We start from the raw sequence: 23,865 nt of genomic DNA, 5'->3' as shown, positions 1-23,865 counted from the left end.
TATGAACAAATAGCTAATCTGTACCCCAACCCCAATTATCTATGTTTCCTCCATATCACTTGAAAAGCTTCCTTACTGAATAAAGAAATCTATCAATTATAATCTTGAAAGTTTTAGTTGACTCAGCCTGTACAGTTTTTTGGAGGGGAGAATGGTTCTATTTCTCCAACTCTAATGAACAATGTCCTAGTTCCATTACTCAATGGTCGCTCACTCACATTTAAAATTATGGCCTCTTTGGACCCTTCCACCACAGAAAATAGCTTCTCTCTACCTACCCTGTTGAATACTTCTTTCACTATTTGGATTAATTCTGAATCTTCTATACTCAAGAGAATAAAAGCCCTGTATATCACAATCAGAGTTTTATTTATTGTAGGAAATTTTTGAGTGTGATAGAGATGCACCTTGATTATTGTGATTTGCATCTTCCTCTTGTAAAATTATGATAGATCTCACTGGACAAAACATATATAAATAACCACTTTACGGCCTGAGAAAAATGAAAAGTGTACATTACGCATACACCTGATTGGCTCAGATACCATTTTCATAAAATAACAATTCACAACTGAACAGACAAAGTACCAATTAACAAATATCAAGAAGGTATAACAGCATAAATGTAGAATCAGTAGGCTGCAAACAGCTGTCAAAAAAAAAAGACAAAAAAAACAATGAAGTAAGATTATCCTAATTTGGACTTCGGTAGAAATTAAACATATGTGAATACACACACACGCACACATATATACAAAATTCTAATATAAATTATTAATATTTTCATTTGGTAGTATAGAACTTGAGTTTTGCTGAAGTCAAAACTTTTCCTCTTGCACTTATTCTTATGGTGTCCTGATAAGAAGAAAACAACAATTTCTACGCTATGAGAAGAAAATTGGTAGAGCCATTACTATGGAGAATGCACCAGTTGATGGTGACTGACCTAACTGTCGAGCATTATTTGAAATTTAAACAAAGACGCATTGGCCCTGATTGGTCAAGGCATTTCCCTGAGGAATGAGGCTGCTACTTATTTAGCTGAAATAGGTGCAATGCGTATACCTGTCCTTTCTGTCTGCAGAGAACAGGGCCGTGTTTAATATATAGCTTCTAGTAGAAGCAAATGTACTGCACTGTGGCCCGACTAACAATCTTAAATTTGTTGTCAGTGTAATACTTAGCACACTGAAGATTATTTAGCAAATGTTGTCCAATCATAGAATCACATCTAATGTTGAACACTGTGTTTTGAGTTTCGCAAACATCAATTGGTTGAATACAGCCTGTATCTTGCCTGTTGTGAACAGTAGCTGGGACATGCTGTTTGAACTCACAGTGTAAATTGTTGTTTTCGCTTTATATTGGTATTCTTGTAAAATATCCTGATGAGTGCAAGGTGAAAAGCTTTGAGATGACTCTTTTTTCAGCAATATTAATATTTTGCTACAATTTCTGAGTTTCAAGTTTCTGAATTTATTAGTTATATGTTTACTCCTTTTATTTATTTTTAAATAATTATTTAAAGGTAGGCTTTCATTTGCAACACTTGTTCTTTTCAGATTTGTGCCAGTAGATGTGTGCCAGTTGATGTAAATGGTTAAAAAGTGTTCAGTATTGTCATGCAAATTTTAAAATTCTAGAATTAAATGTGCTAAAGTCAATATCAACATTAATATACACATTAACTTTTTGATATTGATGTACAGAAAATGGGTTGGCATTTCACTTTTGTTGATTACATATAGGCAGGATAGTAACACAACTGAGTTTCATATTAATGAGGTAGTACAAAGACAAATTTTACAATCTAATTATAATTCCATGTATGCATGTCATGATATTTCTATTTCATTCTTTGAATCTCAAAAACAGCAGAACTGTTGGAATGGCCTGGATTTTGGAGTCAGCAGCCAACAAATGGCACTGCAGCATTAAATAAAGTCATGCCAAACCTTTTATATTAACTCCACTTGCCTGACAGATCCCCATGTTTCTTGATTTCCATAGTGCCCAAAAATCTATTAACTCAGGTTGGATGTACTCAATCACTGAATATCCATAGCCCATTTGGGTAGAAAATTTAAAAAATTTACATACTTCTGATTGAAGAAAATTCTCCTCATCTTATTCTCAGGATATGGAATTATTCCTTTAGGATGGTGACCCTTTGTTACTCCCACTCAGAGGAAAAAGCCTTTGAGCCTCTAACCTGCGAAGCTTTCTTAAAAATTTCATACCTTATAATGCGATCACCCCCCATTCTTCTAAATGCCAGAGAATAAGGGACTATTTTACTTAATCTTTCCTCATAGGACAGCCCTGTCATCCCAGGAATTAATCGAGCAAACTTTCATTGTATCAGCTCTAAGGCAAGTATATCTTCCTTTAGGTACAGAGACCATGGCTAGGATTTTGACTAGCTGACAGGGTTCTCATCAACCAGTCGGAGTAATGATGGAGAACCTTGATCAGCTCCATGGAGAGGCCTGACAGAATCAATTTCCCTTTAGGCATTTAAGTGGCCATTGGCAGGCCGTTGCTGCAGTTGAGGTTCCTGCCAATGCACATCCCATGCACCAAGAGCTGCTAGTCAATCAGAAGCCTGCAGATCATCATTGCTGCCAGCACAAGTGGGAGCAATGGATGCTGCCAGCAGTACACCAGTCAGAGACCCAGGACCATCCTGTTACTTCAGGTCAAAAGTGAATGAGAATGTGAAGGGGGTCACGGGATAGGCAGTTGGAGGCAAGAGAAAGCGAGTGGCTTTCAGCCCCTGCCAATGCCAGGTTTCTTAATTGAGTATAGAGTGCCTGACAGTGAGGACCCCATCTTGGAGACTGCTGACAAACTGGCAGGATTTGTTGTGCAGCCTTTCAAAAGTACAGGGAAGCCATGCGGCCACAATTTAAAGCCGGAGCCACCCATTAATTTTTAGTGGGTTCAGGGATAATGGGTGACTGTTGGCTCATTAATGAGTTAATTGATATTCCGCCGCCAACAGCCTTGTGAACCTCATTCACCTCTGACTTGATCAAGGAAGACTTTGTTAAGAGACTGTCATGGGGCTGTACCCACATTAAAATGGACCCAGTCACCATGTTTCTCAGTGTAATGGGCCACATTAAATCCAGTCCCTTTACAGTACATAGTTTCCAGATATGGGCTCATCAAGTTACAATATAATTACATCAGCAATACTTATATGCTGCAACTCTGTTACAGTCAAGGCTAACACACCATTTGCCTTCTTAATTCCTTTGTGCACCTACATGTTGACTTATTATGATTTGTTTAAGACCCCTCAAATCTCTCTTATTAGTCCCTCAAATTTAAATAAAAGATTTTACTTTTCCATTTACCCTACCAAAGTGGATAATTTCAAACTTCTTCTCATCATATTTGACTTTATCTGTCACCTTCCACTGCACTTTTAACTGTGAATTCAATACAGAATTTACACCAACCCCTTTAGGATTTATTTGTCCTGACTGCTGTACAAACTGTTCACAATTGATTTAACTTTCACTTCCCAGATGCCTATTAAAATGGCATCAAACTTTTGAGTTACTCCTAGTTACTGCAATTGTCTTTTTAACTCCATGGTCGGAATTTTACCGGCCTGCCCACCATGGGAATCAGAGCAGGCGAGGGATGAAGCATGGGAAGGTCCTTTGACCTTGGGTGGGATTTTGCGGTTTCAGGATAAACGAAGCCTTAAAATCCCACCCACATCTTTATTTAATTTCCTTGATTTTTCTTGGACAGTACTTTGGTCTCTGTTTTCCTAACTTCAGTCATCTTAGACATTCTTTCTGTTCAATTTACTGGTCATCTGGATTGTAACTAGCTTCTTAGGAAGCCTGCATCTTTGCAATTCCCTTGTCCTGTCCAGCTTCTCCTGACAGAATTGAGAGATGCTCACTCTCCAGTGTCCTGTCTCCAACTGCAACTTATCCAGCTAACACTAAAACTTAACTGTTTTTTGTTTTAAAAGGGCATGCAGTTACTAAGCAGCATTCACATGCTTGTGCCTTTTATTTATTGTGCATGCTATTCTAAGCACAATAGAAACATAGTTGGAATTTTACCAATCCCACCCATGCAAGTGCCTTTGTCCAACATGAATCTAACTGTGTGTTTTACACTTCCAGGCACAGAAACATTAATTTAAACTCACTTACAACTGTCCTTATTCTTAATGTTTACCAATACAAATCCCTTCAAACTACCTTTGTTTTCCTAACATGCCTATAAATGCTTTAAAAGTTCTGTCTCTTCCTGGCATAATCTGCTCAATTTTATTGTATCATTACTCTCTTACAGACTTGACTTGATCTTCTCTTCTGAAAAACTTCCCATCCCTCCTCCCATGTGGGCTTTTGTGAAACAACTAAGAATTTAATTAGAAGTGGAGTATCATTCTTGCAACCATTCCTGTCACTGTTTTACAAGTGAACTCAATATTGTACCAGTGTCTGAGATTTTTAAAACAATGTGAAATTTTTTAAAACTGCAGCACTCTTTTGAGAAATAAAAGTGCGTTAAGTTTGTTACATGTTTTCAAAATAAATGATGAATTTATTTTCTCCAATTATTGTGAGTGTTTCCAGATGTCATTTATTCTGCTATTTGCAGCTGTCAGTGCTCATTGCATTTTGAATTCCAAACTTATTTGGAAAGTTTTTTTCGATCCTTATTCTTAGTCCATCCTCCTATTACTGCAAGGCCCTGTGGAAAGCTATTTCATGTTTCTTTTTCTCAACAAAGTTGTGGTTATGAACCAAATTGGTAGGAAAATAAGTAAAATTATGAGAGCCATTCAGGTTGTTGTGACATTATGCTTGCTGGGAAATTGGGGTAAATGGACTCAACATGGTTCGACTATGCCTGTGAGATTATTTGCATTTCAGTTGAAAAGCTAATGTCACAGCCCGTGATCTTTATACTGAAACTCTGTAATCATTTATTGAGTAAAAAAAAGTTATCATGACCTCTCAGAACTAACTTAGTGACACAGAGTACTCTGTCCGGAGGAATAACAAAGATGCCTTTATAGGAATTAAATGGGAAGTGATGGAAAGAATAATTTGATATGGAGATTAGCTTTTACTTCAAGCACATTCTACAAGTTCCTAATGTCTTCAGGTCAGCTTTGGACTGCAGTTTGCCTGCCTTTTTGCTCCACCAGGTGTCACACACAATCCTCAGTTCAGTCTAGTTTGGTTTATGAATAATATTCCAAGCTAGCTGATTTTTGGTTGACAGTTTTTCCTTCATTCATGAGTGCAAAAGGCGTTTCCCTTCTTGCATACCCTTTTTACATTATCATCATCATTATTTTAAAAAGATTAGTCCTAGTGTTTACTGCATTTGGTCCCTAGACTTCCATCGCTGCAGAGGGCTGCATTTCTAAAGCAGTTCCAGTCAACTTTATTATTAGCAGAAGCTGCATTTACAGCGATCAGATGTTTTTGAATAGCTGTGCAGAGTTCTTGCCTTGAGCAAACTGATTTGAGCTTAACGGGGGGCTTGTAAGGCGGTTTAATGTAATTGTTCAGTTATTAATGAACAAAGTGATGCTCTGTGCAACATCTAGTACTTCTCATTGCTTTGAGTATCTTGACATTGTTGATGTTCTATTTCCCAACCAAGATAATCAAATGTAGGTTTTGGACCGAGGATCCTTCCAAGATATTTCAGTCTAGTTTGATAATCAAAGGATGGTGTTAGTAATTGTAAGGCTGTGTTTAGTGCATTGGGTTCAAGGCCAAGAAGCTGTTGCTGTTGTAATTTCCAATGCCATGCTTGCCAATGATGCCCCCCTCTGGTTTGGTGGTCAACTCCAAAGTTAGCATGAAGTATCTTGGCTGATGAGTTTGTCATTCTTAGGCATTGAAGAGGCAACAATGATATAATTCTTCATGGAACCTGATTTTGATTTAATTTGGATTTGCCATGGTTGGTCAATAGGCACAGATAATGGTGGTATATTTCCAAAAAGGAGAAAGCTCTTTTGGGAAGGCATCAAACATAACAAGAGATTTCAGCGGGTATGTACAGAGGCAAAGTTGAGGTTTTGCAGGGACTGCATTTCAAACAACCCACCTACCCAACCCTTCACGCACCACCTGTCCCACATGTAGCACAGTCTATAGAACGAATATTTGATTTCATTATTGGCCAGCACCTATTGAACCAGAATCGATGCAAGTCCTCAATCCTGAGGGACTGCCTAAGAAGAGGAAAAGGAGGATGATATTTTGCAGTGAGTAGCAATCTTAATGACATCAGAAGATCATAGATTGTTTAGTGTGCAGGTATAGCAAGTGATTAGGAAGGCAAATGGAATGTTAGCATTTATTTCAAGGGGAGTAGAATATAAAAGTAGGAAAGTTTTACTGCACCTATACAGAATTTGGGTGGACCACATGTGGAGGATTGTATACAGTTCTGATGTCCTTAATTGAAAAAGGATATAATTGCATTAGAAGCAGTTCAGGGAAGATTCACGTAGCTCATCCCTGGAATGAAGGGCTTATTGTATGAAGAAATGTTGAGTCTAAATCCATTGGAATTTAGAGGAATAAGTGATGATTTTATTGAAACATAAACCCCCTGAGGGGATTTAATCACATTGGATACCAGCCGGATGTTTCCTCTTTTGGGACAGATCAGAATAAGAAGTCTTCCTTTTAAGGTGGAGATGAGGAGAACTTTTTTCTCTTCGAATGTCATTGGTGCATGAGAATTCTCTTCCCAAGAAATTAGTGGCAGCTAAGTTGTTGAATTTATTCAAGGCTGAATTTTTGATAGACAAGGAAGTCAAGGGTTATGGGGTGGGGGGGAGGCAGTGGTAGTGTAGGCAGGCAAAAAAGTGGAATTGAGACTGCTACCAGATCAACCATGATTTTATTGAATAGCAGAGCAGGCTAAAAGAGCTGACTGCTCCTGCTCCTAGCGTCTTATGTTCCTATGTATCTTTTAGAAAGTTCTCATGTTTGTCTGTGATACTAGACTTGGATAGCAAAGCGAGCAGTCTCAACACTGTTCCTTTTTACTCTAGGAGAAGGCAAAGTCAGCACCATTTTTTTAAAAATTACCAATAAATTTCACTTAGTACTGCAATGTCAAAATTATATCTGTTTAGGTTTTAGCAAACAGTATAGTCTGCATTCAGATCTATTTGTGGAATCACCATCCATCAGTAGTTAAAAACCAAGGAAGACTAAGAGCTTATCAGACAAGCAGCGTCAGAGAATGGACAAACATGAACAAGCAGAAGGTGCTGAGGACAACTGGTGCAACATTGCATGCAACTCTCAGCAAGACGAAGGAATCTGAAAAAAAAGTTTGAAAATTCTGGGCAGAATTGCTGAGGGGAGAAAGATTTAGTTTTTGATTTTAGATGTTTAAGATCACAAAAATAGGTAGCTTGATAGCTGCAACATGATGACCACAGATCAGAAATATGAGCAATTTCAGGGCACTTTTTTATGCCTCTTTCTCATACCACATTGGTGAGAAGCCATTCTAAAGAAATCTGTTGAACTCCAGTGCAGCTTCTTTAGCCTATAGCCTGAATTGCTTATTCTTTTCCCATCAATACATATCTTGTAGAATAAATGTTTGTGTTGGGCATTTGGAGAATGAGACTCAGGAACACTCACTAAATGAATGTAACGTTATGGAGTGTGTTTTCTCTTAAAACTGCTGCTTCTCTGTTTCCCACTCTACATCACATTACATCACTTCCTTGCATACATTACTACAGCAGTGCTCTATTTTTCCCCCTTTTTTTGAATGACCCAAAAATAAGCTCAACATTAGTTAACAGGTTCGTTACTACTATAAATTCAGGGGGTCTGGAGGTGTCTGGCTGATGGCAAAACTCTGGCATTATCATCTTTCGACTGACAGGAACCTCTGACATTTTCATCTTCACACTGACATCAGCAGTGGCTGGTTTAACTGATGTTGATATGGAACTGGAGGTTGTCCCTGCACCTGAACAAGTGAGGTGTTGACTTCCACTGCTGCCTGGTGGTATAGGGGTTGCAATAAATGGCCTACATGTTTCTTCCAGATAATGTCACCTGAGGTCTACATGTTTCTTCCAGATAATGTCACCTGAGGGATGGGTACATTTTGCACAAGGACTGTGGCAAGAGCTCATTTTTCCCTTGAGGAGTAACTCTGAGCCAAGATTCCTTGTCCCTAATGGAAATCTCTGTGCTTTGCCTTGCTTTTGCGCTGTTCCACTTGTGCTTGTTGTTATTATTGCACAATCTCTTTGATTTTTGGTTTTCAGATGTTTTACAAGATTTAATGCAGAACGCAGCTGCCTTTTTAACATGAGTAAGGCAGGGAGGTCTTTGTCATGGCATGTGTAAAGTTCCGCTAGACCAGCAAGAATTTGTTGAGGTGTTTGATAAATGAATCTTCTTTGGTTATTGTCAAAGCATGTTTCATGGTTTGGATGAAGTATTCTGCTAATTCATTAGTGGCAGGATGAAGTGGCACAAGTGGAATGTATGGAATGCCATTTTCTTGTAGGAAATTCTCAAATTGTGACTGAAGTGACTAAACACTTCTCCCAGCTTCTGAGTAGTATTTTCAGATGATGTAGATGTTATCATAGCAACGCCTGGCCAATTGGTGTGAGCACTAACAGTTAGTCAAAGTATATGTCCTTCGAAAGGTCCTGCAAAACCCACAAGTGCGTGTTGCCAAGCTCTTCAAGCAACTTCCATGGATGTAGGAATGCTGAGGGTAATAGGTTTTTACCTTTGCACAGGAAGAACATGTTTTTTTTCTATCTCAGTATCAAATCCAGCCCACCAGAAATAACTTCTTGCTTTTTCCTTCATGCGTACGACTCTGCAGTGACCCTCATGTAGTGTCTCTAACACCTATTTCCTCAGTGGTGATGGAATAATCACTCTGAACTTCCATAGAAGGTACTCTGAATGAACTGACAGCTCCATTCAGGCTAGGTGTTAGTCTTGAAATCTTTCCTTGTAAAACCATGTCGATTACTTCTAAGAGCACAGGGCTATTCTGAGTGTGTTTTCTCACTTGCCTAGAAGTGACTGGCATGTTGTCTATTTGTTTAAAGTAGAAAATATTCCTTTCAAGCTGTCTGAAGAACTGACAGGCAGCGACAATCTTGAAAGTCCATCTTCATTACAATGTAAACTAGATTGGCAATATTTAATGGTGTAGGTATGTGCAAACAGGAGCAATGCCTATCTTTGCCTCCCACTTGCAGCAAGTGACGGAATTCCTGTTTATGGTCCAAAAATGAAGTGAGTGGCCGATGCTCCATCAGCAATGTAGACCCTCTCATACAGGAACTGATAGAATTTCTTGACACAGAGGATGGTCCCCAATGCTTCCCATTCAACCTGGACATAGTTGCTCTCAGTTTTGCTTAAGGTTTGAGAAACAAAAACAGTTTAATCGATGGCATGATGTGAGAGACACCATAAGGAGATGCATCACAAGGTAACTGTAAGGATGAAGTAGGGTCAAAGTGCATGAGAGTTTCAGGCTCAGGTAATGCTTCTTTGGCCAGCATAAAGGTGTAATTGTATTGATCTGACCACTTCCACAACTTGTTCTGGCAGAAGTTATGTACTGGTTTCAGAACTGTTGCCAAATTTGGAACAAATCTTCCATAATAATTCAACATTCCAGGAAGGAACATAACTGACTTGTATTCTGAAGTGCTAATGACCTATATTCCAAAGTTAAGGCCATCACAGAGATGCATCTCTGTGATGGCCTTAACTTTGAAAGGAGATTTGTAAAAGCTTTGGCGTCAACCACATGTCCCAGGCACACGATGGAGGATCGGAAGAACTCATATTTGTCTTTATGCACTCTCAGACTCAGTCTTCCAATCTCTGCAGCGTGACATCCAAGTTTTGAAAGTGTTCTACTATATCTCTTCCAGTGACTATGATGTCTAGAAAACACTGGCCTCTGCTCAGTCCACTCAGGATCTGACCCATTGCCCTTAGAAATAATGCAAGAGCAGTGTGATACCAAAGGGCAATCTTTGGTACTGGAACAATCCTTTGAGAAGTTCCTGTGATTTCTTGTCGATATTCATCTTCAAGTAGGCCTGGCTAAGGTGAATTTTGCTGAAATGTTGGCTTCCCACCAATCCTGCAAACAGGTCTTCAATGTGAGGTATTGGGTACTGCGCAGTGCATAATACTGGACTTATGGTGACTTTAAAGTCCCCAAAAATCCTCACAGAGCCATCTTGATGACTGAAACAATAGGTCTGAACCATTCACCATTGCTGAAACCTTCCAAAACACCAGTGTTTATATGCCATTCCGAGTCAGCCTCCACCTTTGGCCTAAGAGCATATGGTACAGGCCATGTCTTCAAACATTTTGTTTGGCTTCCATCTTTTATTTTTAGTTTAACTGTAACTTTCTTCATGCTCCCTAATTCTCCATTGAAAACAACAGTGTGCTTTTTCAAAATTTTCATGAGTCCTGATTCTCTCCTGGCCATTATGTGGACTTCTGCCCAATTCAGTCGGATCTTCTCCAGCCATGCACAACCCATCAGTGCGGGCTGGTTTCTTTTTACTATATGTAGAAACAAATCTGCTGTTTGTCCATTGAACTGTACAATCACTTCAATGCGGTGCTTCATAGGAACTACTTCTCCTGTGTACATTTTCAGTAGTATCCTTGATAGCTTTTGGGGGATGTGTTGGAGTTTCTCATTGTAGATAGCCTCTGGCACCAGTGAGATTGCTGCTCCACTCTCAACTTCCATCCTTACTAGTTGTTCTTCTAACAATATCTGTGTGCAGCCCTAATGATGGCTAGCACACATAGTAATAGCTCTTCCTGTGTCTGTGATTCACTTCGGTCTTCTCAACCCAGCATGGACATTTCTCCAGGTTTTTTCTTTTTCTTTTTATTTATCATTTGCTTTTTGTTCTTGCAAGCACGCTGTATCCTTTTTTTCGAAAGCTTTGATATTCCATGTCTTTACATCAGCATTCAGCAGCGGAATGCCCTGGCTTTGGTCACCTAAAACATGTGTGCGCGAAGCATTAGGAATAAAGTGGATGGGTTGGTGGCGCAGATCGACACAAATGGATATGATCTGGTGGCCATTACAGAGACGTAGCTGCAAGGTGACAGGGACTGGGAGCTGAATGTCCAGGGGTATCAAGTGTTTAGGAAGGATAGGCGGGAGGGAAAAGGGGGGGGGGGGTGCGTAGCTCTGCTGATTAAGGATAGCATCAGGGTGGTAGCAAGGGATGATATTGGAGCCAAGGAGCAGAACGTGGAATCGTTGTGGGTAGAGTTTAGGAACAGCAAAGGGAGGAAGACGCTGGTGGGTGTCGTCTATAGGCCCCCGAATAATGATCTGGAGGTGGGGCGGGCTGTTAACGCGCAAATAAGTGCGGCTTGCAGGAATGGGACGGCTGTAGTTATGGGGGATTTCAATCTGCACATTGATTGGTCGAGCCATGTTGGACGCGGTGGGCTCGAGGAGGAGTTCTTGGAATGCTGCCGGGATAGTTTCCTGGAACAGTGTGTGTTGGAGCCGACGAGGGAGCGAGCTATCTTGGATCTGGTGCTATGTAATGAGGCGGGTAGAATTAGGGAACTTGCGGTGAAGGATCCTCTTGGGGAGAGTGATCATTGTATGGTGGAGTTTCTGGTGCAAATGGAGGAGGAGAAAGTGGGTTCCCGGACACGCGTCCTTTGTTTGAACAGAGGGGAGTACGGTAGGATGAGAGAAGAATTGGCGAATGTGGACTGGGGGAGCGCGTTGGAAGGTAGGTCTGCTGAGGAGCAGTGGAGAATCTTTAAGGAGATCTTTCTTGGTGCTCAGCAGAAATTTATTCCGATGGTCAAAAAGGACCGTAGGAGGAGAGGTAATAAGCCATGGATAACGAAAGAGGTGAAGGAAAGTGTTAAATTAAAAGCGGAGGCGTTTGGAGTAGCTAAGAGTAGTGGGCGAGAAGAGGATTGGGAGAGGTTTAAATGTCAACAAAGATTGACAAAGAAGTTGATAAAGAAGGGTAGGAGAAACTATGAAGCTGGGCTAGCGCTTAATATAAAAGAGGATAGCAAGAGTTTTTATAAATATATAAAAAGGAAGAGGCTGGCTAGGGTGAACGTTGGTCCCTTAGAGGATGAGAAGGGGGACTTAGTGGTAGGGGATGGGAAATGGCTGAGGTCTTGAATAACTCTTTTGTTTCGGTCTTCACGGAGGAGGACGTGAATAATTTGCCGGATGTTAGAGATGGAAAGGTGGTAGGACTGGAGGGTCTCGATGACATTACTGTTACTAGAGAGGTGGTGCTCGGCAGACTGGAGGGGCTGATTGTGGACAAGTCCCCAGGACCGGATGGAATGCATCCGAGGGTCCTGAAAGAAATGGCGGAGGTGATAGTGGATGCATTGGTGGTTATTTTCCAGATGTCGCTGGATTCCGGGGAAGTGCCGGAAGATTGGAAAACGGCTAATGTTACGCCGTTGTTTAAGAAGGGTGCCAGGCAAAAGGCGGGGAATTATAGGCCTGTTAGTTTAACGTCTGTTGTAGGTAAAATGTTAGAATCCGTCATGAAGGAGGAAATAGCGAGGCATCTTGAGGGGAACTGCTTGATAGAGCAGACACAGCACGGTTTCGTTCAAGGGAAGTCGTGTCTGACAAATTTACTGGAGTTCTATGAGGATGTGTCTAGGGCGGTGGATAGAGGAGAGCCGGTGGATGTGGTCTTTCTTGATTTTCAGAAGGCGTTTGACAAGGTACCTCACAAGAGGTTATTGCAGAAGGTCGAGGGACATGGAGTTGGGGGTAGGGTGTTAGCGTGGATAGAGGACTGGTTGTCAAATAGGAGGCAGAGAGTAGGGGTCAATGGGTGCTATTCGGATTGGCGGATGGTGACTAGTGGGGTGCCCCAGGGGTCGGTGCTGGGGCCTCAGCTATTTACCATTTATATAGATGATCTGGAGGAGGGAACTGAGTGTAGGGTGTCGAAATTTGCTGATGACACCAAAATTGGTGGAATGACAAATTGTGCGGAGGGTGGTGAGAGTCTACAGAAGGATCTAGATAGGCTGGGCGAATGGGCCAGGAAATGGCTGATGGAATTTAATGTTGGCAAGTGCAAGGTGGTCCACTTTGGTAGGAATAATGGTAGGAAGGATTATTACTTACGTGGAGAAAAACTGCAGTAGGCGACGGTGCAGAGGGACCTCGGGGTCCTTGTGCATGAGTCGCAAAAACCCAGCTTGCAGGTGCAGCAGGTGGTCAGGAAGGCGAATGGGATGCTGGCCTTCATCGCGAGGGGAATTGAATATAAAAGTAGGGAGGTCTTGCTGCGGCTGTATAGGGCACTGGTGAGGCCGCAGCTGGAGTACTGTGTGCAGTTTTGGGCGCCGTACTTACGCAAGGATATTTTGGTCTTGGAGGGAGTGCAGAGGAGGTTTACTAGGCTGATGCCGGAGTTGAGGGGGTTGAGCTATGAGGAGAGGCTGAATAAATTAAGCTTGTACTCGTTAGAGTTTAGAAGAATGAGGGGAGATCTCATTGAGACGTATAAGATGATGAATGAAATGGATAGGATAGAGGTGGAGAGACTCTTCCCACTCAGAAAGGATAGTAGGACTAGGGGGCACAGCCTCAAGATAAAGGGGGGGGCGGTTTAGAACGGAGTTGAGGAAGAACTTCTTCACTCAAAGGGTGGTGAATCTCTGGAATTCTCTGCCTGTTGAAGTGGTGGAGGCTACCTCGCTAAATATTTTTAAGACGCGGGTTGATGGGTTTTTGGTAAGAGAGGGGATTAAGGGTTATGGGGAGAGGGCGGGAATGTGGAACTGAGCCACGACAGATCAGCCATGATCTTATTGAATGGCGGGGCAGGCTCAAAGGGCTAGTTGGCCTACTCCTGCTCCTATTTCTTATGTTTTCTTATGTGTGGCCCCAGTGGCTTTTGGTGTCGATTCAATGGACATTTTGTGCACCCGAATCGATGAACACAATTGCTGAGCTCCCTTTGTAGCCAGCTGTGTAGAAACAGTGATTTCAATGGGTTCTTGCAGAGTGAGGTTACTCTCAGTTAACATGTTTTTGTGCTGCTTTGTTTCATAGAACACAAACAAGTCTGTTATGAATGGTGTCATTAAGTTCATCTCCAAATGCACAATATTCCGCAAGTCCCTTAAGCACTGCAACAAATTGTGCAGTTAACTCAACCTCATGCTTCTCTTATGGAATCTAAAGCACTCTGTAACCCCAGAGATTTAGATGAAAAACGTGCTTGCAAAATTTCCATGAATGTACATTTTAATGTCTGGTTTATCAGGTTGCACAAAACTGTGGAGGGGATTAAAAGTTTCAGCTCCCATCACGTTGAGGAAAATGGGCACCATAATGTCTTCTTCTATTTTGTTCACCAATGCAAAATAATCAGAAAGCTCAGTATAAGAGCTCTACTGCTCTACATTCTCATCAAAGATTCCAACACTGCCAAAAATTCTTGCCATCTTTTACTCATGCAGGTTTCTCGTGTGCATATTTTGTTTCTTTCTTCTTATTGTGCTTACCCCAATCCACATCATATTTTGTTTCTAGCAGCTGCCTTTTATTTATACAGGCATTAATTTGATCTTCAGTCTGTCATTTACTACAACCAGCTCTAAAATCTGTTTTTCAGAGTATCTTTTACACACACCCACATTAGCCAACTGATTTTTCCTGTAGGCAGCAATGCAGTATACATGTGTGAAAAGTTTTCCTTTTTCTGACTTTCCTTTTTTAAACTTCTTCTTTTAAATGATTTAGCAAGTGCACATCCCTTATCCTCATCACCAGTTTTGTTGTGTATTTGGAGAATGACATTCAAGAACACTTAATATATGAACATAACTTTATTGTGGGCGTCTCTCATTGCATCACTGCCTTGCATCTATTACTACAGCAAGGCTCTATGATGAGCCAGAAGGAACAAATACATAACAGCATGGAGGATAATGAGAAGAAAATAGAAATGAGGCGAATGTGCATGAGGTTGATTTGTCTATCCCAGCATGTGAAGACAGACTCCGGCAGATTGAGCAGATGAGACCAATGAAATATCCAATAGTCAAGAAAACGATCTCTGCAAGCGTCGTGGAATGCGAAGAGCAGGAAAGACACAGAAGATGCCCTGGTCATCCATTGTGCCTCGTCCCATCTCCAGCTGTCTTGACTCTTGTCTTGCCACTGGATCCAGATGGGAATTGGGAAGAGAGAGTGAGGCTGTCGCTGCGCAACTCTCCCTCACTTTAATCCAAATCAAGCACTAGTCTCGACACCATCTCATCATCATCATCATCATCATTATCATCATCGTCATCCTGTTCAAGCCTTGAAGCCCTGCGGCAATGGGCGAGCGATGGAGCAGCAGGTGCAGATACACTGGAAGCTATATTCACGGACCTGCACATAGGTGGCTAAGGTCTAATGATTGTTCTCCGCTGACCGAAGCAGCAGTGAAACTCGGCGTCTACCTGGGCAACTGAGCAGTCCTCTTCAGGAATGCACTGCTCACCTTTGTAGAATAAGGAAGGGTCTTGAAAAGGTGCCCAAAACATTGCCTGCTTCACTAAACCCTGGCCAGTTTACCGCAGCTGGCTGGAATCCCACCTTGCAGTCGAACAAACAAAATAAAGCACAAGGTGACACCGCTCACCAATGGCACTTGGAATGTGCGCACGCTTTTGGACAACCCTACAGCAGACAGACCAGAGAGAAGAACAGCCTTAGTTGCCAAGAGCTTGCAAGATACAACATTGACATTGCAGCCCTGAGTGAAATTTGTCTTGCCAACGTAGGTCAGTTGACTGAAACTGGAGGTGGATACACTTTTTTCTGGAGCGGTCACAGCAGCGACGAGCATCGTGATGCTGGAGTTGGATTCGCCGTCAGGAGTCACCTTGTTCGGAAACTTGCTAGTCTACCCAAGAGTGTGAACAACCGGCTTATGATATTACAGCTTCCGCTACAGAACAGAACTCAAGCCACCCTGATCAGCGCCTATGCCGCCACAGTGAACAACCTGGACGAGATGAAAGACAAGTTCTATGAAGAACTAGACGCCCTACTATCAGCAGCGAGCAGTACCGACAAGCTGATCTTGCTTGGCGATTTCAATGCAAGAGTAGGGTGTGACTCTGCAATCTGGCAGGCAGTCATTGGGATGCATGGAGTGGACAAGTGTAACAGTAACGGCCTACTCTTAATGAAGACCTGTGCAGCACACGACCTCCTTATCACCAACACAACCTTCTATCTGCCTACCCGTAACAAGACCTCTCGGATGCACCCCGGCTCTAAGCATTGGCATCTTATCAACTATGTCATTGTCAGGAGAAAAGACAGGCAGAATGTCAGAGTGACCAAGGCCATGTGTGGTGCTGACTGCTAGACAGATCACAGGCTCAATGTCTCCAAAATGAGGCTCCGCATCAGACCCAAAAGGCGACCGCAAGGAAGCAAGGTTATGAAAAGAATCAACGGCCAAGCTAAAGAACCCCAGCGTAGCTTCAGCACTGGCTGAAGACTTAGAAATCAAGCTTGCTGACCTACATCTCGCAGGCAGCGCTGAAGACAGCTGGGAATGCTGTCCATTCATCTGCACTGAAGATGCTTGGGCCCTCTACCCGCAAGCAGCATGACTGGTTCAATGAGAATGATGGGGAGGTACAGCCTCTACTTGTTGAAAAGCACCGTCTTCACCAGGCCTGTCAGAGCGACCCATCATCAGCTGCCAAGAAAAATGCTTTTACCAGTGCTAGCAGGACAGTTCAGAATAAACTGTGTAAAATGCAGGATGCCTGGTTGAGTGCCAAGGCAGACGAAATACAGGAATACGCTGACAGAAACGACTTGAAACGGTTCTATGAAGCCCTCAACACTCAACGGACCTCAATCTCTCGGGAGCTCCCCCTTCTGAATATAGGTGGTACAACTCTCATTACAGAGTTGAATACAGATGGTACAACTCTCATTCTCAGATCCTGCAGAGATGGGCTGAACACTTTGAAGCAGTCCTCAACTGACCATCATCTATTCATGATGAGGCAATAGACAGGATTCCTCAGGTCGATATCAAAAGCGCCATGGATGACCTACCAGTAGTAGTCGAAGTCACAAAAGCTGTCAGCCAGCTATCCAGTGGCAAAGCCCCAGGGGCAGACACCATACCCGTAGAGATCTACAAAGCTGCTGGTCCTGTACTTATCGAGAAGCTCACTTTTCGCTGGAAAGAAGGCGGCTAAGAGGGGATCTTATTGAAACATATAAGATGATTAGAGGTTTAGATAGGGTGGACAGTGATAGCCTTTTTCCTCGGATGGAGAAAGCTAGCACGAGGGGGCATGGCTTTAAATTAAGGCAGGGTAGTTATAGGACGGATGTCAGGGGTAGGTTCTTTACCCAGAGGGTGGTGAGGGATTGGAATGCCCTGCCTGCTGCAGTTGTAAATGCGCCTAGTTTGGGGGCGTTTAAGAGATCCGTGGATAGGTTTATGGACGAAAAGGGATTGGTTTAGGTTAGTGGATCATTGTTTTTTAACTGGTCGGCACAACATCGTGGGCCGAAGGGCCTGTTCTGCGCTGTAATGTTCCATGTTCTATGTTCTATGAATTGTTCCAGTCCTTTTGGAAGCAAGGATCCGTTCCTCAGGAACTTAAAGATGCTTCCATCGTACACCTCTACAAGAGGAAGGGCAATCGGCAAGTATGCGACAACCACCAAGGAATCTTGCTGCTCGCCATCACGGAAAAACCCTTGCAACCCTGCTAAATTGTCTGGTCAGTCATCTGGAGCTGGGCGTACTACCAGAGTCACAGTGTGGCTTCCGCAAAGGCCGGGGGACTGTTGACGTGACTTCTGCTGTGTGCCAGCTTCAGGAGAAGTGTCAGGAGCAGAATCGCAAGCTCTACACGACCTTTGTTGACCTCACAAAAGCCTTCGATACTGTCAGCCGATAAGGCCTGAGGAGGATCGTGTCAAAGTTCAGCTGCTCCCCCAAATTCATCCAGATGGTTTGCCAGTTCCATGATGGCATGATGGCCAGAGTACTGGATAGCAGAGAATCCTCTGAGGCATTCCTGGTCACCAATGGCATCAAACAGGGCTGTGAGCTCGCACCCAGACTGTTCAGCATGATGTTCACTGCCATAGTGAATGATGCCTTCCAGGACAGTGTTGCTGGAATCAGCCTCAAGTACAGAGTGGATGGGAAGCTCTTGAATCTGAGGAGACTTCAAACTATTACCAAAGTGAAGGAGACTGTTCTGAGAGACTTCCTGTTTGCCGATGATTTTGCCCTATATGCTGGCTCAGAGCCAGAGATGCAAGTCAGTATGGACAAATTTTCCATGACTTGTGACAACTTTGGACTCACCATCAACATTAAAAAAATCGAAGTCATGCACTAGCCTGCTCCTCATGCACTGTACACAGAACCCATAATCACAATCAAAGGGCAGAAACTAAAGGCAGTGGACCAGTTCACTTATCTTGGCAGCACCCTCTTCCAGGCAGTGACTGTTGATGCAGAATAACAAAGGCAAGTTCTGCTTTTGGTAGATTGCGCTGCACTCTATGAGAACATCAAGGAATCAGCCCAGCAACAAAATTGAAGGTCTACAGCGCTGTGGAACTCACTACCCTCCTCTATGCCTGTGAAACGTGGACTGTGTATTGAAGGTATGCAAGACAGCTCAATCATTTCCACATGACTTGTCTTTGCAGAATATTACACATCACATAGCAAGACAAAATACCAGACACTGAAATTCTCTCTAGAGCAAGTCTGTCATCAGTCCACACACTGCTGATGAGAGTGCAGACCCGGTGGGCAGGTCCTGTCATCTGTATGTCAGACGAGCGCACACCCATGCAGCTCCTTTTTGGGGAATTCTCTGCTGGAAGGTGCTCACATGGAGCGCAGAAGAAACATTTTAAAGACATACGCAAGGCCTCCCTGAAGTCACTTGACATAGGCACGACCACCTGGGAAACACTGGCACAAAACTGCCCTACCTGGCGCTGCCTCATCCACAAAGGCTGTCAAGCTTACAAAGCAAGGTGTATTGCTGAAGCACAACTCAAGCATGAGCTGCGCAAGTCCAGAGCCACCAGCGGAATAACTACAGTGCCTACACAAGTCTGACAAATATGTGCCAGGACATTCTGTGCCCAAATTGGCCTGATCAGTCGTCTTCGGACACACCGCAACCAGCCTCAAAATGACTAATGGTGTCGAGGTCCTCATTGATGAAGATGGACAAACAACAGCAAAGCTCTACGATGAGCCAAAAGGAACAAATATATAACAGTATGGAGGATAATGAGGAGCAGAAAATGGAAATGATGTGAATGTGCATGAGGTTGATTTAAGTGAGAGAAATTTGTGCAGATTTTGTCTCAATGTCTCTGCACCTTCCCCTATCTGAATCTGGTGGCAAGATGAAATTATGAAGTTAGCCAATGGATAAGACTGCAGCTGATGTTTTGCAGTCCCTGATGCAACCATACTGAAAATCTGAGCTCTCCACAAAGGCTCGCTACAATGCTGCCTTAACCAAGGGAGTTAGAATATCTGCTCAGCCCATCCACTTTGACATATACTTATGCAATGAGATGGGTGCCTCTTTAACATACAGGATACAAATCTATCAACTACCCTCACTTAGTTTAGCCTACAATCTAATGTGGTTTTTCTATTGTGGCTACTAAAATGCACATCAAGGAGCCATAGGCGAGAGTTGTGTAAGCAGAGACGACTAACAGTTTGGGATGATACAAGGAATTTGGTATAACACTAGTCATGAGTGTTATCATTTCTGCTTAATGCTACACCCCTTAAAGTGAATTAAAGTTATCAGAAACTTAGCATGTTTAAAAATGTTTGCATTAATACTTGTAGTGTAATTATATATTTGTTTGATAAATTTAGTGAAAAAAGGAGATCGTTTGATCAAAATTTTCTTTTGTTCTCAATCTTAATTACATTTCTCACTTGTTTTTCAGTTTAAATTTCTTGACTTTACAACTTGCAACTAAACAAAAAGAATTGGACGGCATGTTTTTGAAAGTGAAAGACATTGAAGGTCAGCTAGTAGTAGCTCAGAATCAATCACAAGTTTTCAGGTAAGGATACCAGTAAAATCACACTATTACTATAAACTTGAAAAGGAAAAGGCACTGAAACACATGTTGTCATCGTGCTACTTGAAAAGAATACATAGCATGTGAAATGAAAAGGTTTTGTATTTCCTAAAGAATCAGGATGGCATGACAGGAAAAAGGCAGCAGATGTTTAACAACTGTTTGGAACCTTTTGAATGTTCCAAACAGGATTGCAGATTCTTTAGTTTTACATTAGATAAAGTGGATCAAATAAAGCATGTGACACGTTGCATGCTATAGCATCAGTACAAATAACTAAAGACAGCAGTTTCCCTAGCTAAGTCAAAATAAGCATCTGTGTTCATGAATGGTCTTTCATTATTCTGATGCAGACAACATTTCTATTTTGTGTAACCTCCAATTTAGGTTTTGTTGAGGAGAATGCTAAATTCTTTCAGATTGATTATTTGACTGCAATCAGGTTGCATGGAAGAGACTAAGCACCATATTAAAATCTGGTCAAAGTAATTCAACAGAGAATTCTATCCTTGAACTGAATCAATATCATATTTCACAGGGAAAGAACAAAGCAGCAAGAACACATCATGGAGCAGGCAACCATTTTCCTTCAGGGAATAAGGATTGAACTGACAGTGCTTAGGGAAGAAGTGAGAAACAATTTGATGATATGGGGCCCTTTCAGCAAAACAGTGACACATTGCCTGGAGGCCACAAGTAGTGCTGTACAGATGGGTGAGTGTAGTCCTGTTATTGGTGTTGAAATAGAAAAATGCTTTCTGGATTGCAGTTAAAAACCAATAAATGATGGGATTTTATATATGCTGCATTTCATTAGTCTGATTAGATTTGCAAAGTTTTGAGACAATTGGTCATTTTACATTTCATCCCTTACACATCAAAATATTAGTAACTTTATTCCAGCCAGAAAATATGATTGTGTTTTATTATTAAATTTGCAGATGTACTTAATACAATGTGAAATGAAAAGCTGAGAATCATTTCAAGCTGAAGTTTGTATTTGCTTTATCAAAATTTATATCAAAGTCCATTCAAAGTGAAATCACTGGTTTAAGAAACATTTTCTTTTCTAATTCTCTGTAAATTGGTGTTATTTCATTCATATTTTCCATCTAAATTGAAATTGATTTATACATTAGAATTTTTAAGGGAATTGACACCATAAGGGTGATTTTATGTCCCCACCATTGTGTTTGCATCTAGAAACATGGCAATCAAGGATATAAAATTGTGAGCAGAATTGAAGTACTGCTTGTTGTCCACCCGTACTAGTTTTCATATTGAAGTCCAACCTGGTAGTCAAAGCTCGAGTTGGAAACCAGCCAGAGTCTCATTAATGAATACAAATTGTATCATAATCTCTGCAGTACTATTTTCAAATCTATATTGTTGCTGAAGATATATTGCTCTTGCACTTAGAAAGTGGTCAAAATTATAAGGTGATGACTTTAAACATAATTTAAGGAGCTGCCCTTAGAGGATGTGCAAGCAGATTTTATGCAGTTGCTTGTGACTTTTAAGCACAAAAACATGCTTAATCTCCATCCATTTCCAGGTGGTGCAAAAAATTTCCCTGCCACTAAAAGCTGCTGCTCTCTTTGTCTCTTAATGCTTCCACCTGGACTTTTTGAAGTCCTTAAAGTTGGTCACCTGTCTGAAACTTCTACCCGAGATTGACAGATTCCCAAGGGGAGGATATTTTGTGCTAGCAGCTTATCAGATTCATTAATATTGAGTGTAGCCAATTATGCAAGTATAGCTTGGATTGTATTTTTGTCATTTGTGTATTGTATTGTGTATCTGTAAAAGAAAAATGACAAAAATAAGAGATGGTACAATTGCAAGGTAAAAGAAATAAGATGGGGGAGAAGGGGGAATGGGTGCATCAAACAGGAAATCCCATTGACAGCAGTGGGATCTTCTGGCCAATTGTGGGCCACCTCTGCGCAGTGAGATACACTGTGGGGGGCGTTGGTTGTGGGGTGGGGGGTGGGGATATGGGTGCGTGAATGTAGAAGCTCCAGCCCATTAACTTTTTTTCTCTCTCCACAAATGCTGCCAAAACTGCTGAGTATTTCCAGAATTTTCTATTTTTAGTTCAGATTTCCAGCATTCACAAGAGTTTTGGTTTGAGCATGTTGTTTAGTTTTTTAAATTAATTCGCTGGATGTGGTAATTGCTCTCTAGGCTAACATTTGTTGCCCAAGCAGTCATCAGCAAACATCCCCCTTTCTGATCTTATGATGGAGGAAAGGTCATTGATGAAACAGTCAAAGATGATTTGGCTAGGACACTACACTGGGGAACTCTTACAATAATGTCCTGGGACTGAGATAGCTGACCTCCAATAACCACAACCATCTTCCTTTGTGCTATGTATGTCTCCAATCAGTGGAGAGTCTTGCTATTGATTTCTCTTGACCCCAGTTTTGGTAATTAAAGCATTAAAATAAAACTCTACAAATGAATAACTTAGAAGGGAACTACATACTTTGAGCTATAAGAAGTTAACTTTATCCTTCACCTGAATCCATGTCATGGAAGCATTCAGTATTACAAAGCAATAGCTATTCTCCCAAGGGGAAGAGCTAAGCATAGTCAAAGTCAATGAATCATTACAGAAATGTTATTTAGAGGTTGAAATTTCACTTTTGAGCTGGTATGTTTGTGATAGCACATAGTATTCTTTTAGTGATGCGATCTAGTGCACAGCCTACAAAATTGTATCATGTGCTGGTGGTGCAGAAGGTGGAGGAAGGTGCAGTTCCCTTAAGCAGCTTTTGCGTTTCCTCCTGGCAACAAAGTTTGAAATTAGTCATTTTCTGTTATGTATAAAACTGAGTTGAGACAGGATTGTGCTCATGTCCCAAGGGCAGGGAGAAACAGCCTGTGACATGCAAAGTGTCTTAAAAGGTATGGTGCCAAATACATTAAAATTACACTGAACAAGAATATGAAAATTGATCCAATTAAAAGAAGCAAACAGTAATATAGTGCAATAACAGTGATGGCTGATTTATTTAAAAGGTTAGGTTAGACAATTATGAAAAATGTCCTGATGGTTGTGCTTTGTTTTGCTTTGCTTTAAGGGTGCAAAGTGCTGGCTTGGCAGCAATGGCACAATATCTTGCAATAGCCAGGACAAAAAGCACATGTCTTAAATGAATGTTTTAATGAAAACCTGTGCCAAAGACCAGCATACCCCTCCACTGATGCCTGTAGCAAACTCAGAGTAAATGCAAAATTGACAGACTCAAACCTCAGTTTTTAACCCCATTTTAACTAGTTTTCTATTCCATTTCTTTTGCAACCTAACTTCCAACATGGCAATTTCACTGAAAAATATAGACTGCGCAAGAGTCATTACAGTAATCTTGTCAATGGATTTTTAATGTCAAAAATGGGAGGGTGGGACAGAAGTGACTTTAACATCAAATAAATCTTGAGATGGATCAAAATTTTATGCTTCCTCTCCCAGCGGTATCTGAGGATCCCATCTGCTCTCACCCAGATGAGATTTTACAGTGAGGTGGACAGGGCTTTGGATGGAAGCCCACTCATGTCCCTATCAATGTGGCCACTCAATGATTACTGAAGGGCATTTTCCCGCTGAACCTCAATTATCAGGATGGGGGGGAGTGCTCTGTCATAAGG

At 41.7% G+C, this 23,865-nt stretch overlaps 1 protein-coding gene across 2 annotated transcripts in view; it reads left to right on the top strand.

The window, feature by feature from the left end:
* The window catches only part of lekr1 (Leucine-, glutamate- and lysine-rich protein 1), a 190,211-nt gene that overhangs the window by 87,963 nt on the left and 78,383 nt on the right, over positions 1-23,865 (top strand). For both annotated transcript variants that reach the window (XM_080185588.1, XM_080185587.1), the window contains 2 exons: positions 20,074-20,193; positions 20,750-20,925. In XM_080185588.1, the coding sequence (XP_080041714.1) occupies positions 20,074-20,193; positions 20,750-20,925 (296 nt within the window). The remainder of the gene's footprint in view (positions 1-20,073; positions 20,194-20,749; positions 20,926-23,865) is intronic.

This window comes from Carcharhinus amblyrhynchos, chromosome 3 (genome assembly GCF_965287045.1).
Source record: "Carcharhinus amblyrhynchos chromosome 3, sCarAmb.v2.hapA, whole genome shotgun sequence".
In the NCBI taxonomy this organism is placed as follows: Eukaryota; Metazoa; Chordata; class Chondrichthyes; order Carcharhiniformes; family Carcharhinidae; genus Carcharhinus; species Carcharhinus amblyrhynchos.
This window is presented reverse-complemented; position numbering and strand designations above follow the sequence as displayed.